This window comes from Suncus etruscus, chromosome 7 (genome assembly GCF_024139225.1).
Source record: "Suncus etruscus isolate mSunEtr1 chromosome 7, mSunEtr1.pri.cur, whole genome shotgun sequence".
Classification (NCBI taxonomy): Eukaryota; Metazoa; Chordata; class Mammalia; order Eulipotyphla; family Soricidae; genus Suncus; species Suncus etruscus.
In genome coordinates this window covers 104,576,008-104,601,242 of record NC_064854.1, presented here as the reverse complement: position 1 = coordinate 104,601,242, position 25,235 = coordinate 104,576,008, and the positions used below count along the sequence as shown (strand labels likewise).

The 25,235-nt window shown below is 36.3% G+C and overlaps 1 protein-coding gene across 1 annotated transcript in view; it reads right to left on the bottom strand.

Annotated features, from left to right (window-relative positions):
* TAFA4 (TAFA chemokine like family member 4) overlaps positions 1 to 25,235 on the bottom strand; it is a 165,211-nt gene that overhangs the window by 16,306 nt on the left and 123,670 nt on the right. Inside the window, exon 6 of the mRNA XM_049777670.1 lies at positions 1,440 to 1,595. Within this exon, the coding sequence (XP_049633627.1) occupies positions 1,440 to 1,595 (156 nt within the window). The remainder of the gene's footprint in view (positions 1 to 1,439; positions 1,596 to 25,235) is intronic.

Genomic DNA, 25,235 nt, shown 5'->3' with positions numbered 1-25,235 from the left:
TAAGTGGGAGGGCCAATAGCGCAGCAGTCAGGCATTTGTTTGCCTTGCATGGGGCCAACCCAGGTTGGACCCCGGTTCGATTCCTGGCATCCTATATGGTTCCCCAAGCCTGCCAGAAGTGATTTCTGAGCACAGAGCCAGGAGTAACACCCCTGAGTGCCGCTGGGTGTGACCCAAACCACCTGTTCTCACAAAAGAAACTACAAGTGGGATATTTTCCACTTTAACTTTCCAGCTTTAAAATTGGTTGACTAGAAAAAACATAGCAGGTATGACTCTTATCTTGTATGTGACTGATCCCCAGCACCACATAGGATCTCCTGAGCACTGTCAGGAATGATCACTAATGATCACTGAGCTCAGAGCCAAAGTAAGCCCTGGACACAGCTGGGTGTGACCTTCTCAAAAAAGACAAAAAAAAAAAGACAGGGGTTGGAGTGGTGGCACAGCAGTGAGGCATCTGTTGTCCCACACTAGCTTAGAAAGGACCACAGTTTGATCCCCTGGCATACCATATGAACCCCCAAGCCAGGAGCAATTTCTGAGCACATAGCCATGAGTAACCCCTGAGTGTCAGAGAGTGTGGCCCCAAAACAAACAAACAAAAAGACCAAAAAAAGTCAAAATTATCCTTATACTGATCACCAGTAGAATCTATAAATTTGTGTCTCAGTGTGGTAGATAGAAAGTAGAAAAATCAAATCAAATATTTTTATAGTCAAAAAATTTTTGCAGTTAATTAAGAATTGCATGAGTGGATATATATGTTTGTTTTAATTCCTGACCCCTCAACATTCAGATAAGACTAGAAATGTTCATTCAAGGATGTTTTATATTACAATAAATTGCTGCAATACTTAAATTCATATACCTGTTTCTCTGGGGACTGGTGCTTGTTTCTAACAAGTTGTTTATGAAATAAGCAAGGAGCATCAAAGGAATCAACTATACTATCAATATTTACCCATTTTTTCTTTTTAATTTCAAATGTTGCCACACTACTATACTAGATGTTGACACACAAATGAATGATGCATGATCCCAAACTATTTTCAAGTACGTTTTTATATAGTAAGAAACTGGAAGTAAAGAGAATATTCATTTTTAGCAGTAGAAGGAATAAAAATAGGCAGATTTTTTAGTATAGAGTTTTAGAGAAGAAGAGGGAGAAAAGCTTGCTTAGGGGAAACTAATTTTGATTGGTGAGATTATATAATGCCTATATAATTAAATCTTCCCAGATGTCTCTTACAAAACAGCACTAATAACTTTCTTATTATGTCATCAAGAAATTGTTTGAATTACATATTCATCAATTTTTTGAAAGACAGAGCTCAACAGCCTAGTTTTCTTTGCATTGATAAGACTGTAAAGTAGGGAAATTCTTGGTATCTTAAGTCCTTCTATAATACTGGAGAAAATAAGTAGAATGAACTTACCTTCAACACAAGAAGGCTGAGCCCGAGTAGTACCAGCAACCTGTCCTGGGAAGCAAGAACACTTAACTGTTTGTGATCGTTCCTCTATGCGGTTCTTGTTACAGCATCTGTGCACAGCAACCACTTCACAGGTCCCTTCTTTGATTTGGTGTTGACCTGAAAGGTAACAGGAGAACGGAAGAAAGAAACAGACCCAACACTGTTAGGAGAAAAAGAAACCATCAGAAACATGAAAAATGTCAACAGTTTCTTGATTTGTTTCTTGAAGATTAAGAATCTTCAGAATTTTCCATTTTTATGTAGGGTCAAATTTACATAGATCTGCCAAGAATAATACAATAAAAATTTTTGTACATGTGGTAGAGAAAAATTTGGCCTCCAGGCCCATGTCTCAAAAGTGAGATTTTACCAATATTTTTAGATATGTAAAGTTTGGGGTCAGAGAGATAGTACAGCAGTGGGGCATTTGTCTTGCATACGGCTGACCCAAGAAGGGACGGATTTGATTTCTGGCAGCCCTTATGGTCCCCCAGCCACTCAGGGGCAATTTTTGAGTGCAGAGCTAGCAACAACCAATCAATCAATAAATCAATAAATAAAGTTTAAAATAAAAAAAATGTAAAGGAAGTAGAAACTTCACTCCTACAGTAAAAAGTTAAATTCTGCCAACAAACAAAAGGTGCTTGAAAATGTATTCTTTATCCAGACCCTTCCTACAGGAATACAATTCTGCCTATACCTTGATTCTAACCAATGGCAAGACTGACAGAATTCAGTCAAATTAGTCCAAATATATGATCTACAAAAATAACCCACTAATTTCCTTGAAATTTGCACAACAGCAATAGCAAACTAATTTAGGATCCTTGAGCCAGATTCACAATTGTGATTCTATTTAATGTTATAATTCACTCATTTTCACATAGTTTTCTGAGTCATATGAGAATAACCTACAGACATGATATCCTTTCTTCCCCTGAATATTTCAAGGTATTTTTCTAAAAAAAGATATCTTATTTGATTAGTAAAATCAGGAAAGTTGACATTGCTACAAAGCTACTATATAAACTAAACTATATATAAACATCATCATCACTGATTTCAATGTCTATATAAGATACAATATCCCCCTACTCAGGATTCAACCTAGAAATCTACATTATGTTTAGTTGTCAGAAAATATTCATCAGTTATTATTTTTCTTCACCTTGACATTTTTAGAGTGCACATCAGTTGTTTTATAGAATATAACTCTTTATGATTTTATCTAATGCTTTATCTTGATTATATCCAGGTATTAGAATTTTGACAGAAGTCTTTGTTTTTAGCACCAGGCATTCACAGTGCTAAAAGTATCTTCAGCTGTATTTACTTTCATTTACTTATTTTGAAAACTAGTCTATTAGCTATGAGTCTTTTTGTGACAGAAACTGATCAAAGCTAACTTAATGCAAAGAAAAGATCCTTCGAATATTAAAGAATCAGGAGACAACTTAGCGTTAAGAAGATTTAATGGCCATATTATAAATAGAGTTACTCTCATGACTTGGCACTGAGAAAAATTTTACTTGTCATTTGACTCAAGATCATTAATTGTACTAGTCAACTTCCAAAAGTGTCACTTATCATTCCTGACTTCTAGTTGTTACCTTTGAGTAGCCCCTTCCCACAATATACTGGGATTGGTCTTTATGATCAATTTCACACAACAGAGGTAATGTCATGTCAAGTTCAAGGTATTTTGAAAGTGTTCAGTGGTCAGCGAAGACTCTCTGTGTGTCTGTTATCAGCCCAGGAAAGGTAATTGTACTGCATTGTCTCAATCCTTATCTCAAGATATACTTTATTCAGGAGACTCAAAATAGAATTAGAGACAACTTTGACTATCAAAAGAACATTCTGTAAGACATTTAGAGCAGGCTAGCCCAAGAAATGCATGCTGTGTGGGCTTTTCTTTCTTTCCAGTTTCTTCATTGTTTTCCAGTAGAAAAATATTGATGCCAAGGTAGCTTTATATCTCAAAATGAAAGACCCAGTAGAAAGTAGCATCATCTGCCCTCACAGTACACTATATTAAAAATTGTCCTGGTAATGTCAATACTAGTACACCTGGTCATATTGGTGTCTGCAAAAAAAATTGGTGAAACAGGGCCATTGGTGAAGCGACAATTATAGATGATGGTTTCAGCAGGCATGACTTCAGCAGGGTGAGGACTTGGCCCATCCTCTCCTCCTGAAACTTCCAGCTGTCCGCTGTGTGATCAATATACTCATAATTTTTCACAGCTTGGTTTTCATCTCTTTTGAGAACAGAGTGAATCTATCAAGCTGGTTGGGTGCAAATGCAGCAATTGCATTTGTCTGGAATATCCTTTTTATTTATTGAAACAAATTTCTTTCTTTTTTAAAAATTGTTATTGAGACCAACGTGAATTACAAGTCTTTCACAGTTATATTTAAGGTACATACTGAAAGTAATTTAGGGCAATTCCCACCACCAGTGATAACCTCCCTCTGTCACTGTTCCCAGCATGCATCCCATACCTCCCCCCTTAGCCCCCTGATCTGCTAGTGTAACAGGTCCCTTTTGTATTTAGCTTTTTGTGGTTTGGGTCTTTTGATTCTATTGTCATTAGCTTTGAGTTGGGAGTTTAAGTCTGATCGTTTTTTATTTCCACTCAGTGCTCATTAGACTGCTTTGTTCCTGTTACCATCCACTTTTTTTCTCAGTTTGTAGGAAGACATATGAGGCAGAAAAAAAGGATTCATGTTCTATGAATGCTTGCTAATTAAAAAAAAAGAAAGTGGGTGGGGTCCCCTGTCTAGAAGCTATAAATATGAATTTAAAAAAGGGGGGGGCTGGTATGGTGAGATGTTTTATTTTGTTTTGTTTTTGCATGAGCACATCAAGTATTAGGGAAATTAGAAAGGAAATTCCCTTGGCTGAAGAGATACAGGATATCTCCACCATTGAAACATACTGTCATGAGCCCTACTATAGACTTCGGACTTGCTCATTGTCAAACCATAAAGTCTTTTTTGTGTTACTAGGAAATGTTCTGCTCAGTTGTGATTGTCAAAATCAATCAGTCTTCTGTACTAAGTTCTGCTCAGTCTTGGTTGTATAGTCAGTCTTCTGTATTTAGTGATCTTGGTTTTTGCACAGATCAAAGGGCTGAGTGGCTTCTGATATCATCTCACCACTAGGTGATATTCTTTTTTATCCCACTGATAATCCTTCCTTTAAAGCCTAGGATCACTTGTTATTAAAATCACTCTAACTTTATCTAAATTATTGTTTGCATGGTACAGCTATGAGCATTCTTCTACCCTCTTAGATTTTATATCTAAAAAGGGATTTTTTCAATGACAATAAAATCCAAGAATTGAATGTGTCATATGGGAACCCTCTATTTGACCTTTGGAGGTATTGTTTTCATTTGTTTGCTTGCTTATTTGTTTGGTTTTGGGGAGTTGATATTTCCATACTCTAAGGTGCTTTCATTCTATGAAGTTTTCCTATCTGTGTCAGAATTCTGAAATATATTGGGAGATTTCTTCTGATTAGAAAAGACCTCTAACCCTCTGTAAAAACCCTTTACATTAATAGCTTGAATCACTCCAAGAAACTATAGCATGAGAAGTCCTAGAGAGAAGCCTATTTAGCAAGGAGCTAAGTTCTTTGGATGGCCATTGAGTGTAGACTGGCTTCCTCACACACAGAGCCAGTATTCATTGTTCTGTGTGCTGGCAACAAAGCGATAGCTTATCACTTCAATGGTTAAGTTACAAAAACAGTGGTATACAACTTGCCTTCTCACTCAAGAAAAACATATTCTGTGTAGTTCTATGGAGAGTTTGGAAGGCAATCCTATAGCCCCATTCACATTTTCTGTTACTATAGCTCCAGCTTACTTAGATGTTGAAACAAACCACCAGCTGTGCCAGCTGGGATTTCTGCTGCTCAGAGTCTATATGAAATAATATATCTTGATTATTTTCTATTTCTATTTGCTACATCTCAATAGATAACAAATATACCAAATCTAATTATATCATATGGAAGCTACTTACCTTTCCTCTTTATAGTAATGATTCTTAAACAAGATTGTGAGGCAAAATCTAGAAATTATTAATAAATAATCTATTGAGTACTTTTGGTCATTTTCAGCTAATCCTTTTATGTATAAATTATTCTATGAATTTCAACAGTCTCTCACACATATTGAAAAAAAGGTTTTCCAAAGATTCACATATTGCATTTTTTGGTTGGTTTATGTTATTTGATGTGTATGCTTCAAACCAAAAGTATTGAAATGTTTGAAAGTATTCTGTAACTTACATTTTTACAATCCTTCAAAAAATTAACCTCTATTTGATTTCAATTATTTCCTCTTCCCATTCATACTATCATTCTTCGTGATTATCATGTACTTTTGCTAAATTTTAAATAGTGAGATGTAACTATATGAAATATTTTATTGTGCTAGTATCACTTAAAATCATTACTAAACAGCTTTCAGTACAAGAGTAGGCTATGTGGCATACTCATAAACATATTAAGATTGAATAGTCTAAATCAATACTCATCATTTCTTCTTGTCAGTTTAGTGAAGATTTTTCTAGTCAGAAAAAATAGTAATACTTAACATGTTAGTGATCGATTTGTGCATTGTTGTCAAATTCTTACACTTGAGAAAATTTACGACCAAGTTGTAAAATACTAACTTACAAAATTTAATCTGTCTGAAGAATCTACATCAAATTCATTGGTTTCTTTATCTAACACTCCATTCTCACCACTGCTCATATAGAATGCGTTTACTTCATCATTTGCCACAGTGTATGATCTTCTGATCCCATCTAATGCATCAAAATTTCCATCCTTCTGAAGATCTTGACAATTGCTTGTGTGCTATCTAGTCCTACTCTTTATTACTATAACATTCTAAAACACCATAGAAGTGATCATTTATAAAGATATTGTTAATGCATGCATGTATAGTTGAGAATCTTGTAACTTTCATTGTGCAAGAAAAGAAATGCACATCCATGGTTCTGGTAAATACATTGCTACCCTGTTTATCTTTTAAGCAACATGACACCAAAATTACACAATGCAATGATTTTGTTATAAAAAGTCATAAACTATTTTTGAACTTAAAAAAAATAAGGTGCGATATACCATTAGCCAGATCAGCACATAGGACAATAGATAATATACAGAAACAACTTATTTTTTCAAGAACAGATGAGTGGAATATGAAGATGTGAGATATACACACAATGGAATATACTACATAACTGGAAGGAACAATAAAATCACGTAACTTCACCAACTACAGAAGGTGGATTAAAACGACACGGAAGGAACAAAACTCCTTGAACCACAAAGAAAGGCTTCATCATAAGCTCCACTTCTTGACCTGTGCAGCTACCAAGATCTCTAGATACAGAGGTCTGAGTTTATCGCCCAGGACGAAGCAGAAGTCTTCCATACACCACAAAAGCACCGAGGGGAGAGTAAATGAACAGACAAGGGGTCTATAGTCAACCCCATGACACTATACTCAAGGGTGGAGAGACCCTGTATCTCCTAGGCCAAGGGAATTCCCTCTCTAATGCCCCCAATTTTTATTATGCTTATGTAGGAAAAAAACGGGAAGGGGCACAAAATAGTTTTTTTTAATCTATTTATTTATTAATTTATTTTTTATTTTTATTTTTATCTTTTTTGACTTCTTTGTTTTAGTGTTGATATTGAAGTTGATGTCCCCAATCTTATTTTACGTTATTTTATCTTTCTCTTTCTTTTTGTGCTCTGGCATGGTTTTATTTCAGGACCGAGACTATTAAATGGTGCTTGCCTTTAGTGCTGTAGTGCTCACTGGATATTGTATTCGATATTTCTTTCTGTATTGTTGTGGTATTTCAATTTCTTTTTTCTTGTCCTCTCTCAAACTGAGGTTGAGAGCCTCTAGAAGGAAAACACCCATTTTCGGCTTATTGATTTCTACCCCACTTTATTGCTTTTTCTTTCTTCAAACAAAACCACATAACTTGAACTATCTAGTTCCGCCTCTCAAACAGAGGGGGAAATAAGGGAGGGTACCAGGACCAATCAAATATATGATCACTAAGTAGTAAGCTAGACACAGAGAGGACCACTTATTCTAGCAACCCAGGGGGGTGGGGTGGGGGTTAAGGGATGCAGGATGGGAACAGGGGTGGAGGGAGGGCAAATTTGATGATGGGAATTCCCCTGACTCAATGTTAACGTGTACCTAAAATACTACTGTGAAAGATATGTAAGCCAATATGGTAATAATAAAAATTATTAAAAAATCATGAAAATTGCTGCAACTTTGATGGAAATGTAAGATACCATGTTAAGTGGTAATCCAGAAGAAGGAGAAATAGGATTATCTCATTTATCTGTGGTATACAGAATAAACTAAATGACGGACTATAATGTATTAAAGGGGGATATCTAGAGAACTCTTGATCTCTAAGTATAGGAAGAAGAAGAACAAAGAAGTAAAAAAAAAATACAAGGGGAAAAGTAAAGAGAGGAGAACAAGAAGTAACAGAAGGGCAGGACTAACAACTTCAAGTACTTTAGAGGTATAGAAGAGTGATATAGCTGGATATATAAACCAGCATCAACAAACACTGTAAACGAGATCCAAACTATTAAAAGGCTGACCCCAGTGTACAGTGAGGAAAAAGAAAGAAAGAAATAGAGTGGAGTAGGAGGAAAAAACTGGGGATAGGAGTCAAGGGGGTTCAGGTATTGGTGCTGTTGAGAAAGGATGGAAGTAAATATCCAAACCATGGAGTCAACAACAACAACCCATAATTAACAGAGCTTAAAGGGGTACCTGTTATGATGGCTGGCTGGGTGAACAGAGTGCAGGGGAGGCATGGGATAGAGGAAAGGTGATACTGGTAGTGGGAATAGTGCTGAAACATTATATACCTAAAACTCAACAATGAATAATTTGTAAATCACAATGCTTTAAAAAATTCTAAATAAAGTCTTATAAAGAGGATTAGAGTACTAGAAGGAAGCCTAGGAACACAAGTGAAAAGAAGCTGACACTGGTGGTAGGATTGGTACTAGAACATTGTATGCCTAAAACTCACTTATCAGGGCCTGAGCAATACCACAATGGGTAGGGCATATGCCATGCAGCCAAACCTGGTTTGATCCCTGACATTCCATCTTAGGTCTCTGACAGGAGTGATTTCTGAGTGCAGAGCCAGGAGTAACCCCTGAGCACTGCCAGAAGTGGTCGCAAAACAAACAGAAACAAAATTTATCATAATTTAATTTTTAAATAGGGTTGACAATTATACAGAGACATATGGTATGTTAAATTATGGTAGAAGTAAAAGTCAGATACTAGTGAGAACAAATCTTAAAGTATCTTAAAACACATGAAGGTAGAACCAGTTTTCAGAGAGAGCATCAGATTCCCAATGTGGAAAAGTATCACAATCTACCATATAAGGAAGAATAAATAGTAAAAAGGTGATTAAAACTATAAACTTAATTAAATGCTCTTAAAAGAATATTGCTCTTTAGAAAAATACTCATGATAACAATGTTAAAATAATAGTATGACATTTTAGTGCTGAGTAAGAAGAAAGTAATGACAGAGAGGAAGTTGGTAGGAGAAGCTTTGGATTTCAAGCAGCTTCAGGTCAAACATTACTTGACAGCTAACAAAGAGGCTGGAAAGGATACAGAGTAAATCCATGTCAGTAGCAATTTGTCCTACTGGCCATTATCTCATTTTGATCAGGCAACCATAACATGATACTAGAGACAAGAAGGTTTAAAAAAACAGACATTTATTTTTCTCTGTTCCAGGAACTGCAAGTCCAGGATTGAAAGCTGGTCTACAGCAGGACCACAGCTGGTAGTACTCAGTGCTTATTCCTGACCCTATACTCAGAAAACACTCCTAGGGATCATATGTGGTGTTGAAGATTGACTCTAGATGCAAGGAAAGTGCTCAACCCACTATACTGTCTTTCTGGTCCTCTGATGAAAGTTTTCTCTGTGATTATGATAATCATTTTCTGAGCCCATGTGTAGGTAGAGGAAATTTTCCTTTACCTTGTCTTCTTTTGCCTGTAATTAGGATCACAATCCTCTCATAGCAGGATTCCACTCATTAGACTTCATTTAGCCTTCCTCATTTCTCTAAACATTAAGGTGAGAACTTCAACATATAAATTTGGGGTCAGAAAATATACATGTCTATAATATATAATTGTATAAAATATACATGTCTATACTAGATAATACATCTTAATTAAATTTTAAATGACCCTAGACAATTTATAATGATGGTAGTTATAAATGTAATTAAGAAAATAAAAAAATACATTTTAGTAATTTATCAAAAAAATTTTCTTTTTTTTAATTTTATTTTGATCATAATGGCTTACATATCTTTCACATTAGTATTTTAGGTACAAATTACATTGAATCAGGGGAATATCCACCACCAAATTTGTCCTCCCCCCTTCCCCATTCCCATTCTGCAACCCATCCCCCCCACCATCACCCCCGGGCTTCTAAAGTAGGTGGTCCCCTCTTTATCTAGCTTACTATCAATGATCATACATCTGTTTGGTCCTGGTGCCCTCCCTTGTTTCTCCCTCTATTTGAGAGGTTAAGCTAGATAAATCGAGTGATGTGGTTTTTTTGAGGAAAACAAAAGCAATAGAATAGGGTAAAGAATAAGGAAAAAATTTTAAAAATTAAAATATGCAGAAAATGGGCGAAGTCCTTCTAGTGGCTATCAACCTCAGTTTGAGAGAGGACATGAAAAAGGTAACTGAAATACCATAACAATACAAAAGTAAATGTCAAGTTAAATATCCAGTGAGCCCTACAGCAATAAAGAGAAGCACCACACAATAGTCTCAGTTCTGAAATCAAATGATGCTGAAGTGCAAAAAGAAAGAGAAAGATAAGATAAAATAATGTAAAATAAAAGAGAGACATAAACTTCAATATCTACAGCAAAATAAAGACGTCAAAAAACAATCTATATATATATATATATATATATATATATATATATATATATATATATATATATATATATATATATATGTGGAAAATGATTATTTTGTGCTTTTTTTTTCCTTTTCCCCCCTGCATAGGCACAGTAACTACTGGGGATATTATAGAGGGAATTCCCTTGGCCTAGGAGATACAGGGTTTCTCCATCCCTGAAGTATACTGTCATGGGATTAGCTATAGACTCCTTGCATGATCATTTACTCTCCCCTCGGTGCTTTTGTGGTGTATGGAAGACTTCTGCTTTGGCATGGATGGTAAAATCAGACCTCTGTATCTAAAGATCTTGGTGACTTTGCAGCTCGAGGAATGGAGCTTCTGATGAAGGCTTTCTTTGTGGTTCTAACAGTTCTGCTTCTTCAGTGTTGTTTTAAATAATCTTCTGTTGTTGGTGTTTTTGGTCATTATGTTGCTCCTAGGATGGAGCCTGGGATAGAGTCTTTCGTTATGTTTCTGGAAGACTCATTCACTTGTGGTTGTCTCAGTCAGACCTCTGGAATTGGAGATCTTGTTTGTTGAACAGATTGTAGACCAAAAGCTAGGTTAGAGCTTTTTGTTTTTGTTGTTGTTGGTCCTGGGATGCATACTGTCTAGTCCTGGTTGTAACAACCAGTCATCTGTATATAGCAATCTTGGTTTTTGCACAGATCAAAGGGTAACATGTCTTCTGATTTTGTCTTATCATCGGCTGGTGAGGAAGGATAACTTGCTCTTAGCTCTAGTTGTTCCCATTTCCTCGTTGTCAGGTTATCAATTTAGAACTGGCGTATGTTGGCGTCAGAGCAGCATTATGAATGCCTTGGAGGGGATTTGGTTTCTGGAGCTGTTGTGGAGAACTCTGTCATTTCTATGTCTGGGATCAAGGAGTCAAGGTTGGATGGTCGGTGCCTATTTCCCTGGAGTCTAGGTTGGTTCCACATGACATACATTCAGGGTGGGAGATGTCCCTGTGTTGTAAAAAAAAAAAAGTATAAGTTCTTATCCCTAGTAGATAAGAGCTTGTTTTTACACGTACAATTTCCCCTATTTTTAATATGCCTTTGCAAGAAGAAGTGGTGCTACAGTATATTGCTGGTGGATTTGGGAGTGGAGAGAGAAGAAAACAAACCCATAACAAAAACTATATATATATATATATATATATATATATATATATATATATATGCTCAGACATATCTAAAGAAAGCTAATCTAAAGAAAGCTAATCCAGTTTTCTACTATGTGTCTTTTAACGGGAGAGTTTAGTCCATTAACATTTTAGGGAGATTATCGACAGAGAAGGCTGTTGTGCAGTTGTGTTGTGTAGGGTGGTTGTTGTTACAATCAGGGGTTTGGATTGTGTAGTTCGTCTCTAAGTAGGTCATTTAGAGTCGGTTTTGTTTGCACAAATAATGCAAGATTGTTTGTTTGTTTTTGAGAATGTTTTTAGGCTACCATCCCATATAAATGATAGTTTTGCTGGGTATTGTACCCTAGGCTGGAAATTTCTTTCATTCAGTCGTTTAAATATTTCATTCCACTGTCTTCTTGCTTGAATTGTTTCAAATGAGAGATATGCCTTGATTCTTATGTCCCTTCCTTTGTACTTGAGGGGCTTTTTTTCCCTTTTGCTTTCCTTATTTTTTTTTCCTTATTGCTTTAAGGAGTTCATCTTTCTCTTTTTTTTTTGCCATTTGGATTACTATATGTCTTGGTGTTGGTTTATTAGGGTCTATTTTATTGGGGACTCTTTTCACTTCCTGGATTTGCATGGAGTCCTTTTTCCAAAGGGTGGGGAAGTTTTCTGCTATTATTTCCCTAACTACTTGTTCTTCCCCTTTCCCTGTTTCCTCACCTCTGGTATACCTACAATTCTTAGATTATTTCTTATGTCTTTGTTCATTAAGTACTGGACTTTTCCTTCAGTACCTTGCCTCTTATTTCCTTGTAGGTTTCCTGGTAGTTTTTGGTTTGCAGTTTTCCTTCGAGTACTTCTACATGCTTCTCCAAATCTGTGATTCTGCTCGTGTCTTTTAATTCCTTTAATTCCTTTTGTATGGAGCCTCTCATGTTTTCTATCAGATCTTCTTTAATTTGGCTAATGTGTTCCTCCATGGATTTCTTGCACTCAGTGGCTAGCGATTCTCTCATTTTCTTTACCATGGCTAGAATTTCCTTTCTCATGGCTGCTTTTAAATCTTCATCTCTTGGATCTGTGCATTTTGGTGGACTTGGAAACTTACTAGGGCTTCTCTCAGTATCTCCAGCTGTTAGCGTCCTCCTCAGTCTACCCATGTTTTCTTTTTTATTTGTTTGTTTCTTTTAATATATTTTTATTTAAACACCGTGTTTACATACATGATTGTGTTGTTTGGGTTTCGGTCATGTAAAGAACACCACCCATTACCAGTGCAATATTCCCATTACCAATGTCCCAAGTCTCCCTGCTCCCCACCCAACCCCCACCTGTACTCTAGACAGGCTTTCCTTCATTATTAGGATAGTTTGAAATGTAGTTATTTCTCTAACTAAACTCATCCCTGTTTGTGGTGAGCTACATGAGGTGAGCTGTAACTTTCAGCCCTTCTCTCTTTGGGTTTGAAAATTGTATACAATCCAACTATACCACTCCTAGGAATATACCCTAGGAACACAAAAATACAATACAAAAATCCCTTCCTTACACCTATATTCATTGTAGCACTATTTACCATAGCAAGATTCTGGAAACAGCCAAGATACACTTCAACAGATGAATGGCTAAAGAAACTGTGGTACATATACACAATGGAATATTATGCAGCTGTCAGGAGAGATGAAGTCATGAAATTTTCCTATACATGGATGTAAATGGAATTTATTATGCTGAGTGAAATAAGTCAGAGAGAGAAAGAAAAATGAAGAATGGTCTCACTCATCTATGGGGTTTAGGAAACATGTATTTTTGCATTTATAAGTGTGGCTTGGAGAGTAGTGCCTTCCTATTTTGGCCTACTTTTGCTCCCTGTGGTCTGGGGATGTGTCCCTTGTCTGGAATCCAGCTCTGGGTGGAACTGTTGGGTGGGCTGGCTGAGGTTTGGCCTCTAGAATGCTGTCTTGGGGAGCCTGATTAGTTGCTGCCCCCTCTTGTTGCCAGCCAGTGCAGTACCGCTCCTGACCACAATGGTGGAGGGTATTGTTGAGTCTGTCTCCCTTGTCCTCCTCCCCTAAGGGGGTCAGTGGAGCCCCGCCCCCTCCAGGCCTATGACGAAAGCCCCTCCAATCTGTAGTTCCTATCCTGTCCCAGGGCCTCCGAGATGCAGTGGGGCAGGGGATGAGGCAGGGGAAGGTCCCCTACATCAGCAGGCACCAGAAGCCTGGGACAGGCGATTGGGGAAGGGGCGAAGGTGGGGGAAGGTCCCCTACCGTCTGCACATGACAGAAGCCTCTGAGACACAGGGGAGCAGTGGAGGCGGGGGAAGGTCCCCTACCGTCTGCATGTGCCAGAAGCCTCGGACACGCCAATTTATCAGAATTTTAAGAAACCTGGTGATTCATTCAAACATAATTTGCTTAGAATTTTAATAATATTTAGATAGCCATCTTCATATATAAATGGTTATTTCTTTCCTATTCAAACTTCTCTATGAATAGTCAGCTTTCCCAATCTGGAATTCATTTATTTTTATATCAACTATTGTACATCACTAAATTTAAGATATATTTTTCAAATTTTAATGTCAGGAGGCTTCATAACTGAGAGAAAACTGCCATTATAGTTGTCAATATTTCTTTTTTCTTAGAAATATATACAAAACAGCAGTTATCTCATAATTGATAACATCTTAGATTGATAAAGTTTGCAGACACTATTGCAAATATTATCCTGTGTAATCTTGCAAAAAGGCTATTATGTGAATACCATTTTCAAACTTATTTTCTATTTTTAAAAATGAACAAAAATTAATTTGTCCAAGGTGACAAAACAGGAAACTAGGAAGTGAGATTCAAACCCAAAAGCATAGTCACTGTCCCAGCACAGGGATGATAACAGTTATAGCAGCTAATATTTTACCTCGTAGAGTTAAAACCACATCTGCAACTGAGTAGGTCACAAAATGTGGTTCAGTTTCCCAAAGCAAATATATTTGTTACTTGATGACTGTCTGTGGGACTCCGCTCAGTCTAGTAATGTGTGCACTGACAACATTGAATAATGTATGCCTCATTTCTTGGTAATCTACAGATTCTCATACAAAGATCTAAATACACAAAATCAGTACTTCAGATTGTCTAAAGAGAGATGGTAGAAGATAGGAATCCAATATAAAGTGTGCATATAAATCACTTTATTTTGCTAGTTTGAAATGTTTGCATCAAGTGTTCACCAAAGAAACAGAACAAATTACATAGCACATATCTACAAAAGAACTTGCTATAAGTTTTAAGCTCATTATGATTGTGGAAGTTGTCTAGATTCTTTATCTGCAGATTGAGATGAAAAGCTGGTATTCAAGAAACTGAATGGTATTGTCTCCAGCAAAATGCTTCAGATTCAACCCAGCAAGATCTCATGTTTGATTTTCATGTATGCAAAAAAATCAAGCTATATAAAATAAAATATTGAAAGGAACCAGAGAGATAGAGATAGCAAGCTACATGCCTTGCAGTGATTGACTCAAACATGAGCTCTTGCAACCCATAATGTCCCCCAAGACCCACCAGAAGTAATTCATGATTATAGAGCCATGAGCACTGGGTGTGACCCTAAAATGAAGCAAAATAAAATTAAAAGAGGTCGTTTGATTGCAAATGTAGGAAAACCTAATGTCCAATGAGACCCAGACATATTAGGAATATCAATATACTTTACATTATTAATACAAATTTCAATTTACCCTTAAAATGCTCTCATATAAACACTCAGAAAAATGACCATACATTTTAGTACTTATGGCTGAATTCAGTTAACACATAAAATTAGGCATTTCAGATCACAGAACTGGTAGTACAGTGATACTGGTGGGAGGCAAAAAGATGAGGGAAAACTGATGACAGATATAAAATAAAAAAACTGACAAAAATATGAAATATAAACTACATGTGGTAAATATAGTTCTCTGACAAGATAGAGAAATGTTCCCTGTTTAATTCAAAGACTGGCATTAACCTAAAACAATTCAAAGACTGGCATTAACCTAAAACGAGTGTTAATTTTCCTCCTAAGTTAGCAGAGAAACATTTTGAATAGGGATTACTTTAGAATTTCAATATTTGAACATAAGAATGAGTTATCTAGCGATGATGGTGCATGCTGGAAAAAAGGACAGTCAAAGAGAAAGGGACACATTATCTCTTCTGAGGTTTGTTAATCCTTGTAAACTAGATTGTACTAGATAAAAAGTAACACCTAGTAAATTTAGTATAGCATCTACCACTTTTTAGTCTCCTGTAGTGCTGCATCTAAAAGTACACAAATATGGTCTAATATGTGTTCTAAATGTACTTGGAGTCATTTTTTAGCTGAGGAAATTTGAAAATATGTTTTGTTTCTTTTTCATTCTTCATAAGGTTACATATTTTCTCTTCAAAAATGATGAGTTGAAATTTTGGTAAAATTGTAAAATGTTAAGATGCTTGGTCCTTACTCACATAAATGGTGAGATTCCATTAAAAGTATTAGGCAATAATACTTACAACAAATGCTATTGCTCTGGGATTACTGTAAAGGATGGACTAATTTTACCTGAAAAGTAAATTTCTTAAATGCTACCTTTTTTCTTATTAACTATGCTTTTAAGAAAACTTGAAAACCACAGGGGAAAATATCCATTTATTCCAGTACAGTCAGGGTCTAATATAAAAAGAATAAAATAAAAAAAACAAATTTCAATACAAGTCCTTGAACTGAAACTTATTCAAAAGATGATAGAGAGGCAAAAGGCATCAGATTAGAGTGACTTTCTTCATGCTGGTATTTTTCCCTTGGATACTTTTACTTTGGCTCAATCTTTTACCCTCTTCTTCCACTTGCCCAACTCTAGAAAATCATCCACAAAAAGAAGTCTTGAACTAAGTGGTCTTTTTTAAAGGTATTTTCTTCAAGTACGGCTTTCTCTGTCACATTTTCAGTTTTCTCACCATAGAATAAAATAGACCAAAGACAAGCCTGAAAAAAAAGTTTCTACCACCTGAAAGCAGAGAATATTCATGATAGTAACTAGTTTAAGAAAACACATCCAGTATTCCTAGTTGTGCTTACTTTGTAATTCTCAAGTTCCACCCATTTCTCTGTCCCAACTTGATGTCAAGTCAAAAAGAAAGACATTAGAGAGATCAGAGAGATAGTACGATGAGTAAGGTGCTTGCTTCGAATGCAACCTATCCAGGATCAATCCCTGGCATCCCATATGATCTTCCAAGAACTACCAGGAGTAAATGCTGAGCTTATAGCTAGGAGTAATTGCTGATGATCAACCCGAGCATCACCAAGTTGCCCCAAAACAATAAAAAAAAATCTTCCTCAAAAGTAAAAGCACTAGAGTATAGCAATCAAGATTATGGCCGTCATTGCTCATTTTAGGAACTGAATTGAAGAGACAAGTATCTTACTGCACACCTACTATGTGTCGAGCCCTTTTTGGCATGATGGTAGAATAGGAAGTAGAAAGCTTTCTGCTATCTATAGGTAGAGATAGCAAAAAGAAGTTCCTCTACTTACCTAGCAGCAACAACAGAGCTAGAGTACTGGCCACTTATTAGACTGAAACATCAGCTACTAGACTTGGATAATTCAATTGTCTCAATTTCCTTATTCATATTTAGCTTTTTATTTCTCTCTCATGAAAGTAGAAATCTAAATCAAAGTGCTTCGTAAACTTAGAGAGCTCTTTGTATCATACCAAAGATGTCAAATGTCTTGTTTTTGTTTTACAAATGCATCCAATAAGGTTTTTTGATGCTAAATCTGATAGGTATGTGGAGATATAATTGCCGAAAAAAATAAAAAATTTCTTTCATGTTTTGGTAATAAAAGAAAAACAGAATAAAAAATAATTAAAAATAGAGAAGACCTGATAAATTAGCATTTGAGTGAGAAAATCAAGCAGTGAGAAATAAGCATGTAAGATAATAAACATTGTAGATATCAGAAGGAATGAAGTTCTTATAACTGGAGCTTAGTGAAATGAAGGAGGATTAGAAGATATGACAGAAAGATGCTGGAGGGGAAGTAGGCAGATTACATAAAGCTGCTAAGGCATGGGTTTTTACTCAAAGGGGATGATAGAAAGCCCCTGGAAATTTTGCACTCAGTTTGGCCCGACCTAACATATATGAATTAATGTGATCAGAATTGTGTAAAGAAAGTATGAAAACAGGATTCAGTTTCTGTCACAATAATCCAGAGAGCGGTGATAGTGGATTGAACCACAGTAGCAACAATAAAGAGAATGGGTGTTAAAAAAAAATGAATACATACTTAGAGAGGGTCAAAAAGACAGGATTTGTGGATGGGTTAAATGTAAGATGTGAGAGGAATTAAAGTATCAAATTAGATTCCATGTTTATTGGCCTGAACAGCTAGAAGAATGATATTGTCCTTAAATAAATCCTATTTCACCAAATTAGTTGCTTTGGAGTAAATGGTGCCCCACTTCCAAATTAAGAAATCCCAACTCTCAGTGTGACCAAATTTGAATCCCGAGATTCTCTGAGGGTTAAGCAAGGTTAAATCAAATCTTTAGGACAGTTTAAATCAAGTCTTTAGGACAGGGTGCTGATGCCACAAAGTAATCATATGAGGAAGCAATCCAGAGAGCTCAGTCACTGCATACACACAGAGAAGAAACAGGTGTGTACACAGGGAAAACACTGCCTTCAACAAACCTGGATGAGAGCTTTTACCAGACACTCCCTTTTCTGGCATCTTTACATTAGACTTCTAGCTCTCAAACTGAGAAAATTCATTTCTGTTTAAGCCATACGGTCTGTGCTGTTTTGTTATGGCAGTCCAAGATGACTATAATTTGACTTTGCCTAATCACTTACTAATTGAAATTTTTAGGCTGCAAAAAGGCAAAGCTATCATCAAGGATGCTTCACTTCCTTTTGCTGCTGTTGACAAATGTGCAAAATAGTAAACCTTCGTAGAGAAGATGTAAGGATAAAAAAATAGCTGGGGTCAAACTGATAGCACAATGAGTGAAGTACTTATCTTGCATAGTCCCCCTGGACCCAATAACAAGCACCATATATGGCCCACCAAGTATGACCAGGAGTGATCGCTGAGTACTACAGAGCCAGAAGTGATTACTACAGCTTCTGAGTCTTCTCTCTCTTTCTCTTTCTCTCTCTTTCTCTCTCTTTCTCTCTCTCTCTCTCTCTCTCTCACACACACACACACACACACACACCACTCATATACTCATATACTTATATATAAAACAAGATAAACAATAAGAAGAGTACCAGGCAAGTTATCAATAAATACCAGTAGTACTTTAATAGTAGTATTGATGGTAATTATAACTATAGCTATTACTGCTATTTTATACATTATTTAAATAATTCTCTGATCTCTAGAAAGAAATCAAACAAATTAGATTCAGTTTATGTATTTAAAATTATAATGCTCAGATTTAGTCAAAGGTAAAATGCTTTCTAGGAGTAAAGATAAAGAAGCATTTGTATGTCTTCCTACCTACTTGATATTTATTAAGTTTGAGACTTAAGGTAGCCAAAATTTATCATTTAACTTTTCCCCTTGTGATGGCTATTGAGATCCTGTATTACAGTATTCACTCAATGCTTATTAAACCCTGAGCTCTCATACCAAAAGTCATTTGATGCAGTTCAGGTCATCTCCAGCCATATGAATCTTAATTTCCATCCCCATTGCACCGGACTGAATGTACTGAGTACTCCACATTCCTTTCTCTGGCTTCTAGCTTTTACCATGACCTACTAGTAGCTTTAAAGATTTGAAACTGAAGAGGACCACTGGGGACAGGAAATCAAATGAAGTGGTTCCCAGTGCTCAGTCCATCAGACAGTCACCTTCCTCTGAAAGAGGAACATAATTGCAGAGACAAAGAAGGGACTTCAAGAAAGCCTCTCCACTTAGAAATACTGATGCTGCAGAAAACTAACAATAAGCTTTACCAGCACGACCCTCTCAGCTCACTACCTTTCCCACTTTCCTAGCTCTCTTACAAAGGCTGAAAACATTTAAGTACAAATTTATTAAAAGTAATAGATGGAGGAGAAATGAGATTACTGAGTTTATTTTCAAAGAATCTATTATAAAACTATACATATAGCAAAGTTAAAAATGAAAAATTTAAATTTTAAAAATTTTTAAATTTTAAACAAGGAATTGTTTTTATCTCAAAAAGTCTCTCACTATTTTCATTTTTGGTTTCAGTGTTTCATGCATAACAGGATATATCTGTATTTTTCTAAACATATCCAGAACTATCTCAGTTAATAAAAATAAATCTACATCTATGTAATATAAAATTCATGATGGACTCTTCCATTTGTAAAGTTAAAATGTAAAAAAGTATAAATGTATGTGTGTACACATTCATATATTTGACCTTAAGAAATGTTTGGAATGGACTGAGGTAGAAGAGGAGTCTGTTTGACTGTGCTCAGAAGAACATCTCAAAGTAAATGAACCCCACCGCCAAGAACTGAAGCTGTAGGGGGCATCTGTTTGGCAGTGCCCTGGTCAATGGTTTGAAACTTAAAATGAGAAAATCCCCAGATTGAGCTCAGTAGTGTGAGACCAGCAAGAGCAGTCACTCTACTTCACTCCATAGTTGTGCATATCTTCCAGCCAAAAAACTGTACCACAACACTTAATAGGAGTACCGTACATTAAATTTCACAATGGGAAAACTATAGAGAAACCCATCATCCCTTGTGACTGAAGAAGATAGTTCTGAAGACACACCCAACACCTACCACCTTCATAACATTTCTGATCAGGACATTAGAGAGGAAATATTATGAATGGTCACAAAATTATAGAAAGGATGAAATGGACAGCCCAGAAGACTCAAGAGGATATGAGAGGAGAAATGAAAAAACTTTAAACAGAAATATCAGGGCTGAAAAACATGGTAGGTGAAATGAAACCTTACTGGAAAACCTCACCAACACAGTAACAAATGCTGAGGACAGAATTAGTGAATAAGCAAATCAGAAAAAAAGAAAGTATAAGACATTTTTATAAAAACAATAAATTTCCATGAGTTTGTACTAAGAAGTAGATTTTTAAATGTGTATATGATATAAACAAATAAAAGCTACAAAACAAAAGTAGATAAATTCAACCATCTCAAAAGTAAAAATTTATGCTCATAAAAATGTGCTTTACCTGGGACCAGAGAGATAACGCAGAGGTGGGGGCCTTTGCTTTGCTGTGCATGACCCAGTATAGACCCGGGTTGGATTCCCAGCATCGCATATGGTCTCCTAGCCTGCTAGGAACGATTTATGAGTGCAGACCCAGGCGTAATCCCTGAGCACAACTGGGTGTGGCACCGAAACCAAAATAAATAAATACACTTTAAAAAAATGCTTTACACTAAAGAAATTATAAAGCATAAACTGGCAATGTATAATTTGTAAAAATATATCTCCTAACACACTTACTTGGTGAGCTAGGATATATAAAGAACACTTAGAACTCAATAAGATAAAGCAACAAAAAAAACCCTATTTGCACAAATACACAAAACAATTTGAAAAGATACTTAATCAAATAAAATATATAATTATCAATAATAACAAATCTACAATAATCAGAGAAAAGAAAATTAAAATTATAATAAAATGCTGTCCATATTAGGTAGTAGCTAAAATCAAAATGAGAAAACAACTCATAAAAATGTAAAATGTAGACCAATTGGAATTCTTTTTTTGTTTGTTTTGTTTTGTTCGGGCCACACCCGTTTGATTCTCAGGGATTACTCCTGGCTAAGCACTCAGAAATTGCCCCTGGCTTGGGGAGATCATATGGGACGCTGGGGGATCGAACCGCAGTCCTTCCTTGGCTAGCACTTGCAAGGCAGACATCTTACCTCTAGCACCACCTTGCTGGCCCCCCAATTGGAATTCTTAATCATTGTAGTGATAATGTTGAAGTTCCTAAAAAGTTAGTCTCAGAATGACTACACAACCCAGCAATCTGATTCCTAGATATTTATGAGGAAAAATAAAAGATATTTCCAACAAAGTTTTAAATGGAATGACAATAGCAGTATTTTCTTTATAATAATAGACATCTGAAAACATCCCAAATACTATCACTTTGTAAAAGATAAATAGATTGATAGTCATAGAATGTAACCCTACTGAATTATAAAAATAAATGAACAACACATACAATAGCATTGATGGTTCCTCTATGCACTGTACTATCTAAAAGAGGTCAGATATAAAAGGTAAAATATATTAATCCATCTATATGTCATTATAGAAAAAAATTCTAAAGGTAGAAAATAGATTAGTGGTTTCTAGGAGCTGTGTATTAATGAAAATAAAGCATACAAAGGTCCACAAAGAAACTTTGGACATGAGGAAGAAAGATATTTTGGGGGGTGGGAGCCTCATCTGGTAGCTCTCAAGTCTTACTCTTGGTTCTATGCTCAGGGAACATTCCTGGGAGTTAGGGTGACCATGTAGGTACTAGATGTCAAACCCAGGGCATCCACATACAAAGTAACAGGTATCTCTCCGACCCCAAAAGTGTTCCATTTCTCAATCACTATGATTACACTTATTGCACAAAATTATAAAACACTCAATGAATTATATTATTAAAATAAGTGACAAAATTTTACTTTTATCTAAAGGAAAAAAGTTTCTTTAAAAAAATTAAATAAAAGATATAATTAAAGGGATAAAGTGGGGCCGGGAGAGATAGCATGGAGACCAGGCATCTGTCCTTCCTGTGTAGAAGGACGTTGGCTCAGAACCCGGCATCCCATATGGTCCCCCGTGCCCACCAGGGACGATCTCCGAGCATAGAGCCAGGAACACCCTCCGAGTGCCGTTCAGGAGTGACCCAAAAGAAGCAAAAACAAATCAAATCAAATAACAAAAACTAAAACAAAACAAAACGAACAAACAAAAGAAACTAACAAGAATAAAAAAAGAAAAGAAAAAAGAAAAATAAACAAAGAAAAAAGGAGAAAGTGATACAGGAGATCACTTTACATTTGGGGAGAAACAGGATAAGAGGTAGTGTTATATAGGTCTATACTTATGATGAAAGTATAGGCTTCCCCATTGTCTTTTGAGATTTCCTTGTGAGGTGTGGGGTCCAGGCAGGGAGGTCTTGGGTAGAGTTCTTGCATTGGGGGTCCTTTGGAGCAAGTTCCGGTATCAAGTCACAGTCCACACAGTCCACATTAGGGAGAGGTGATTAGGAGGGCCACACTGCATGAGTCTGTCAGGGTGTTGGATGTATTTTCTTGCTGGGAATAAGGTGAGAGCTTGAGTGGGTATCTCTTTACTTGGGTAGTGGGTACTGGTTCTTTGGGGTAGGAGGTCTGTCTTGATGCCTAATGGATTAAGAACTGAGGGTGAAGAGTTATAGTGTGGTGGGGATATCAGGGGTGGGATTGAGGGGTGAAGGAATAGTCGGATTTCTGGGAGAGGGAGAGGTGATAGTATATGGGAGGGGTTATATAGGGTAAAGATATGGGTTGTTTGTGGTTTAGGTTTGTCCCTTAAGGAGAATTCCTATCTCTGTGTGCTCCTGCACACATATAAACATATAGAAGTTAGCTTAGGTGTATATTAATGTAGAGAGGTGTGGAGTGCAAGAGGTGCGCTGAGTACTAAGTATAGAGCTTGTAAGGAAAGGAAACTAATAGATCAACTTTTGGGTATATATAGGTTTCGTGTCTCGAGTACTGACCATTGTGTTAGTGAGGTCTATCTATATAGGTGTTTACCCTTCTCAGTTTTGTCCACAGCACCCTATATGTCAGCTTTCCTTTCCTATAGAGGAGGTAACCATGTGGTTTTTATTTGACATAGATTGAGTTGCTGATAGTGAGGAGGAGAAGGTGGAAGAAGAGGGAGACTAGAAGAGAGAATAGTAAAAACAAAACAAACCAACAATCTAACACCACCAACAACAAAAATACGATGTAATGAGAAGAGAGGATATAAGAGCAAGGGCATGTTAGTTTGGTTGAAAGGGTTCGATGCTTGGGCCCTGTGGTAAAAATCTGTAGGTCTCGGTTGTTGCTTCAGTGATCAGGCTAGTCATGTGCTTCAGGTCCTAAAAAAAAGGCATAATCTAAAGATAAAGGGTATGTTAAAGAGTTTTATCCGGCCATTTTCATGATTCAAGCAGAGTATGGTGCCTTGTGTGACTGAGCACCAAGGTACCACCATAGGATGTTCATATTTTGTATCCAGGAACCCTTTGTGCCACCGTGGGAAAGCTCACAGACACGACGGGGGGGTGGGGGGGCAAAGGAAGGTCCCCTGGCGAGTGCCACTGGAGAAACCTCACTGACAAAACTTTACTTTTAAAAACATACAAACTAAGAGACTGTAAGTGACACTGAAATCTAAGGATTAAATCAAATGGGTTAAGATCCTGTGTTACAACCATATGGCTATATGAAGGTCTGCTCAGAGTTTCCCACCTAGCTTTTGGCACTCCAGGTGACTTCAGAATTTGCATGATAAAATAAACTCAGAAAGACATTATTATACTGATACATACAAATACGTAAACTAGAAAAATGCAAAAAACATATCAAAAGAGCAAAAGTGGTTGTCACTAAATAATAAGATTTGAGAATGTTTTTCTTTTGCTTTCAGATTTTTCCAATTTTATTTTTATAATGATTATGTAGATATTCTTATAATAAAATTTAATTTTTAAAAGAAAATAGGTCAAAATACAAATGATCAATATATAAAAATATACGCAACAAACACGTTTTAATTCTCAAAGAATTCTTAAAATTATTAAGAAAATATTGAGAATTCAGAGAATTATAAATAAATAATTGGAAATAAAAGCAAAATGTTATAGTCGTGTGTTATAGTCATGGGTAACCTCACCAATAACTAAATAAATGCAAATTGAAATATTCTACACTGGCAATTTTAAAAGCTTTATGATTTAAATTGTTAGAGCAGTTGTGAAAATAGGCACCACCTTTGGTCCTGGATCGGCTGCTTGCAAGGCAAATGCCGCTGTGCTATCTCTCCGGGCCTCTGTACATCAAAATTGTAAATGTGAATGTCTAATAACTGCAATTCCACTTCTAGGAATTTGCGTTAAGAACAAGCAAATTTGGGGCCGGAGAGATAGCATGGAGGTAAGGCATTTGCCTTTCATGCAGGAGGTCCATCGGTTCGAATCCCGGCGTCCCATATGGTCCCCCGTGCCTGCCAGGAGCAATTTCTGAGCCTGGAGCCAGGAATAACCCCTGAGCACTGCCGGGTGTGACCCCAAAACCACAAAAAAAAAAAAAAAAGGAACAAGCAAATTTGAAACATAGTCAGAAAGATTATATAATAAAGCTGTTTAGATAACATTCTTTTGTAATTCAAAAAGATTAAAACAGTCCAAATTTCCATCAATGAGTTATTTGTTAAAAACAAACCGTACTTTGTGTCTGAAAAGTAAGAAAGGTAACTGCAGGTCCTGAGATATGTTTACTGTCCATCTAACAAGTAAAGAAAAGCAAATTGTG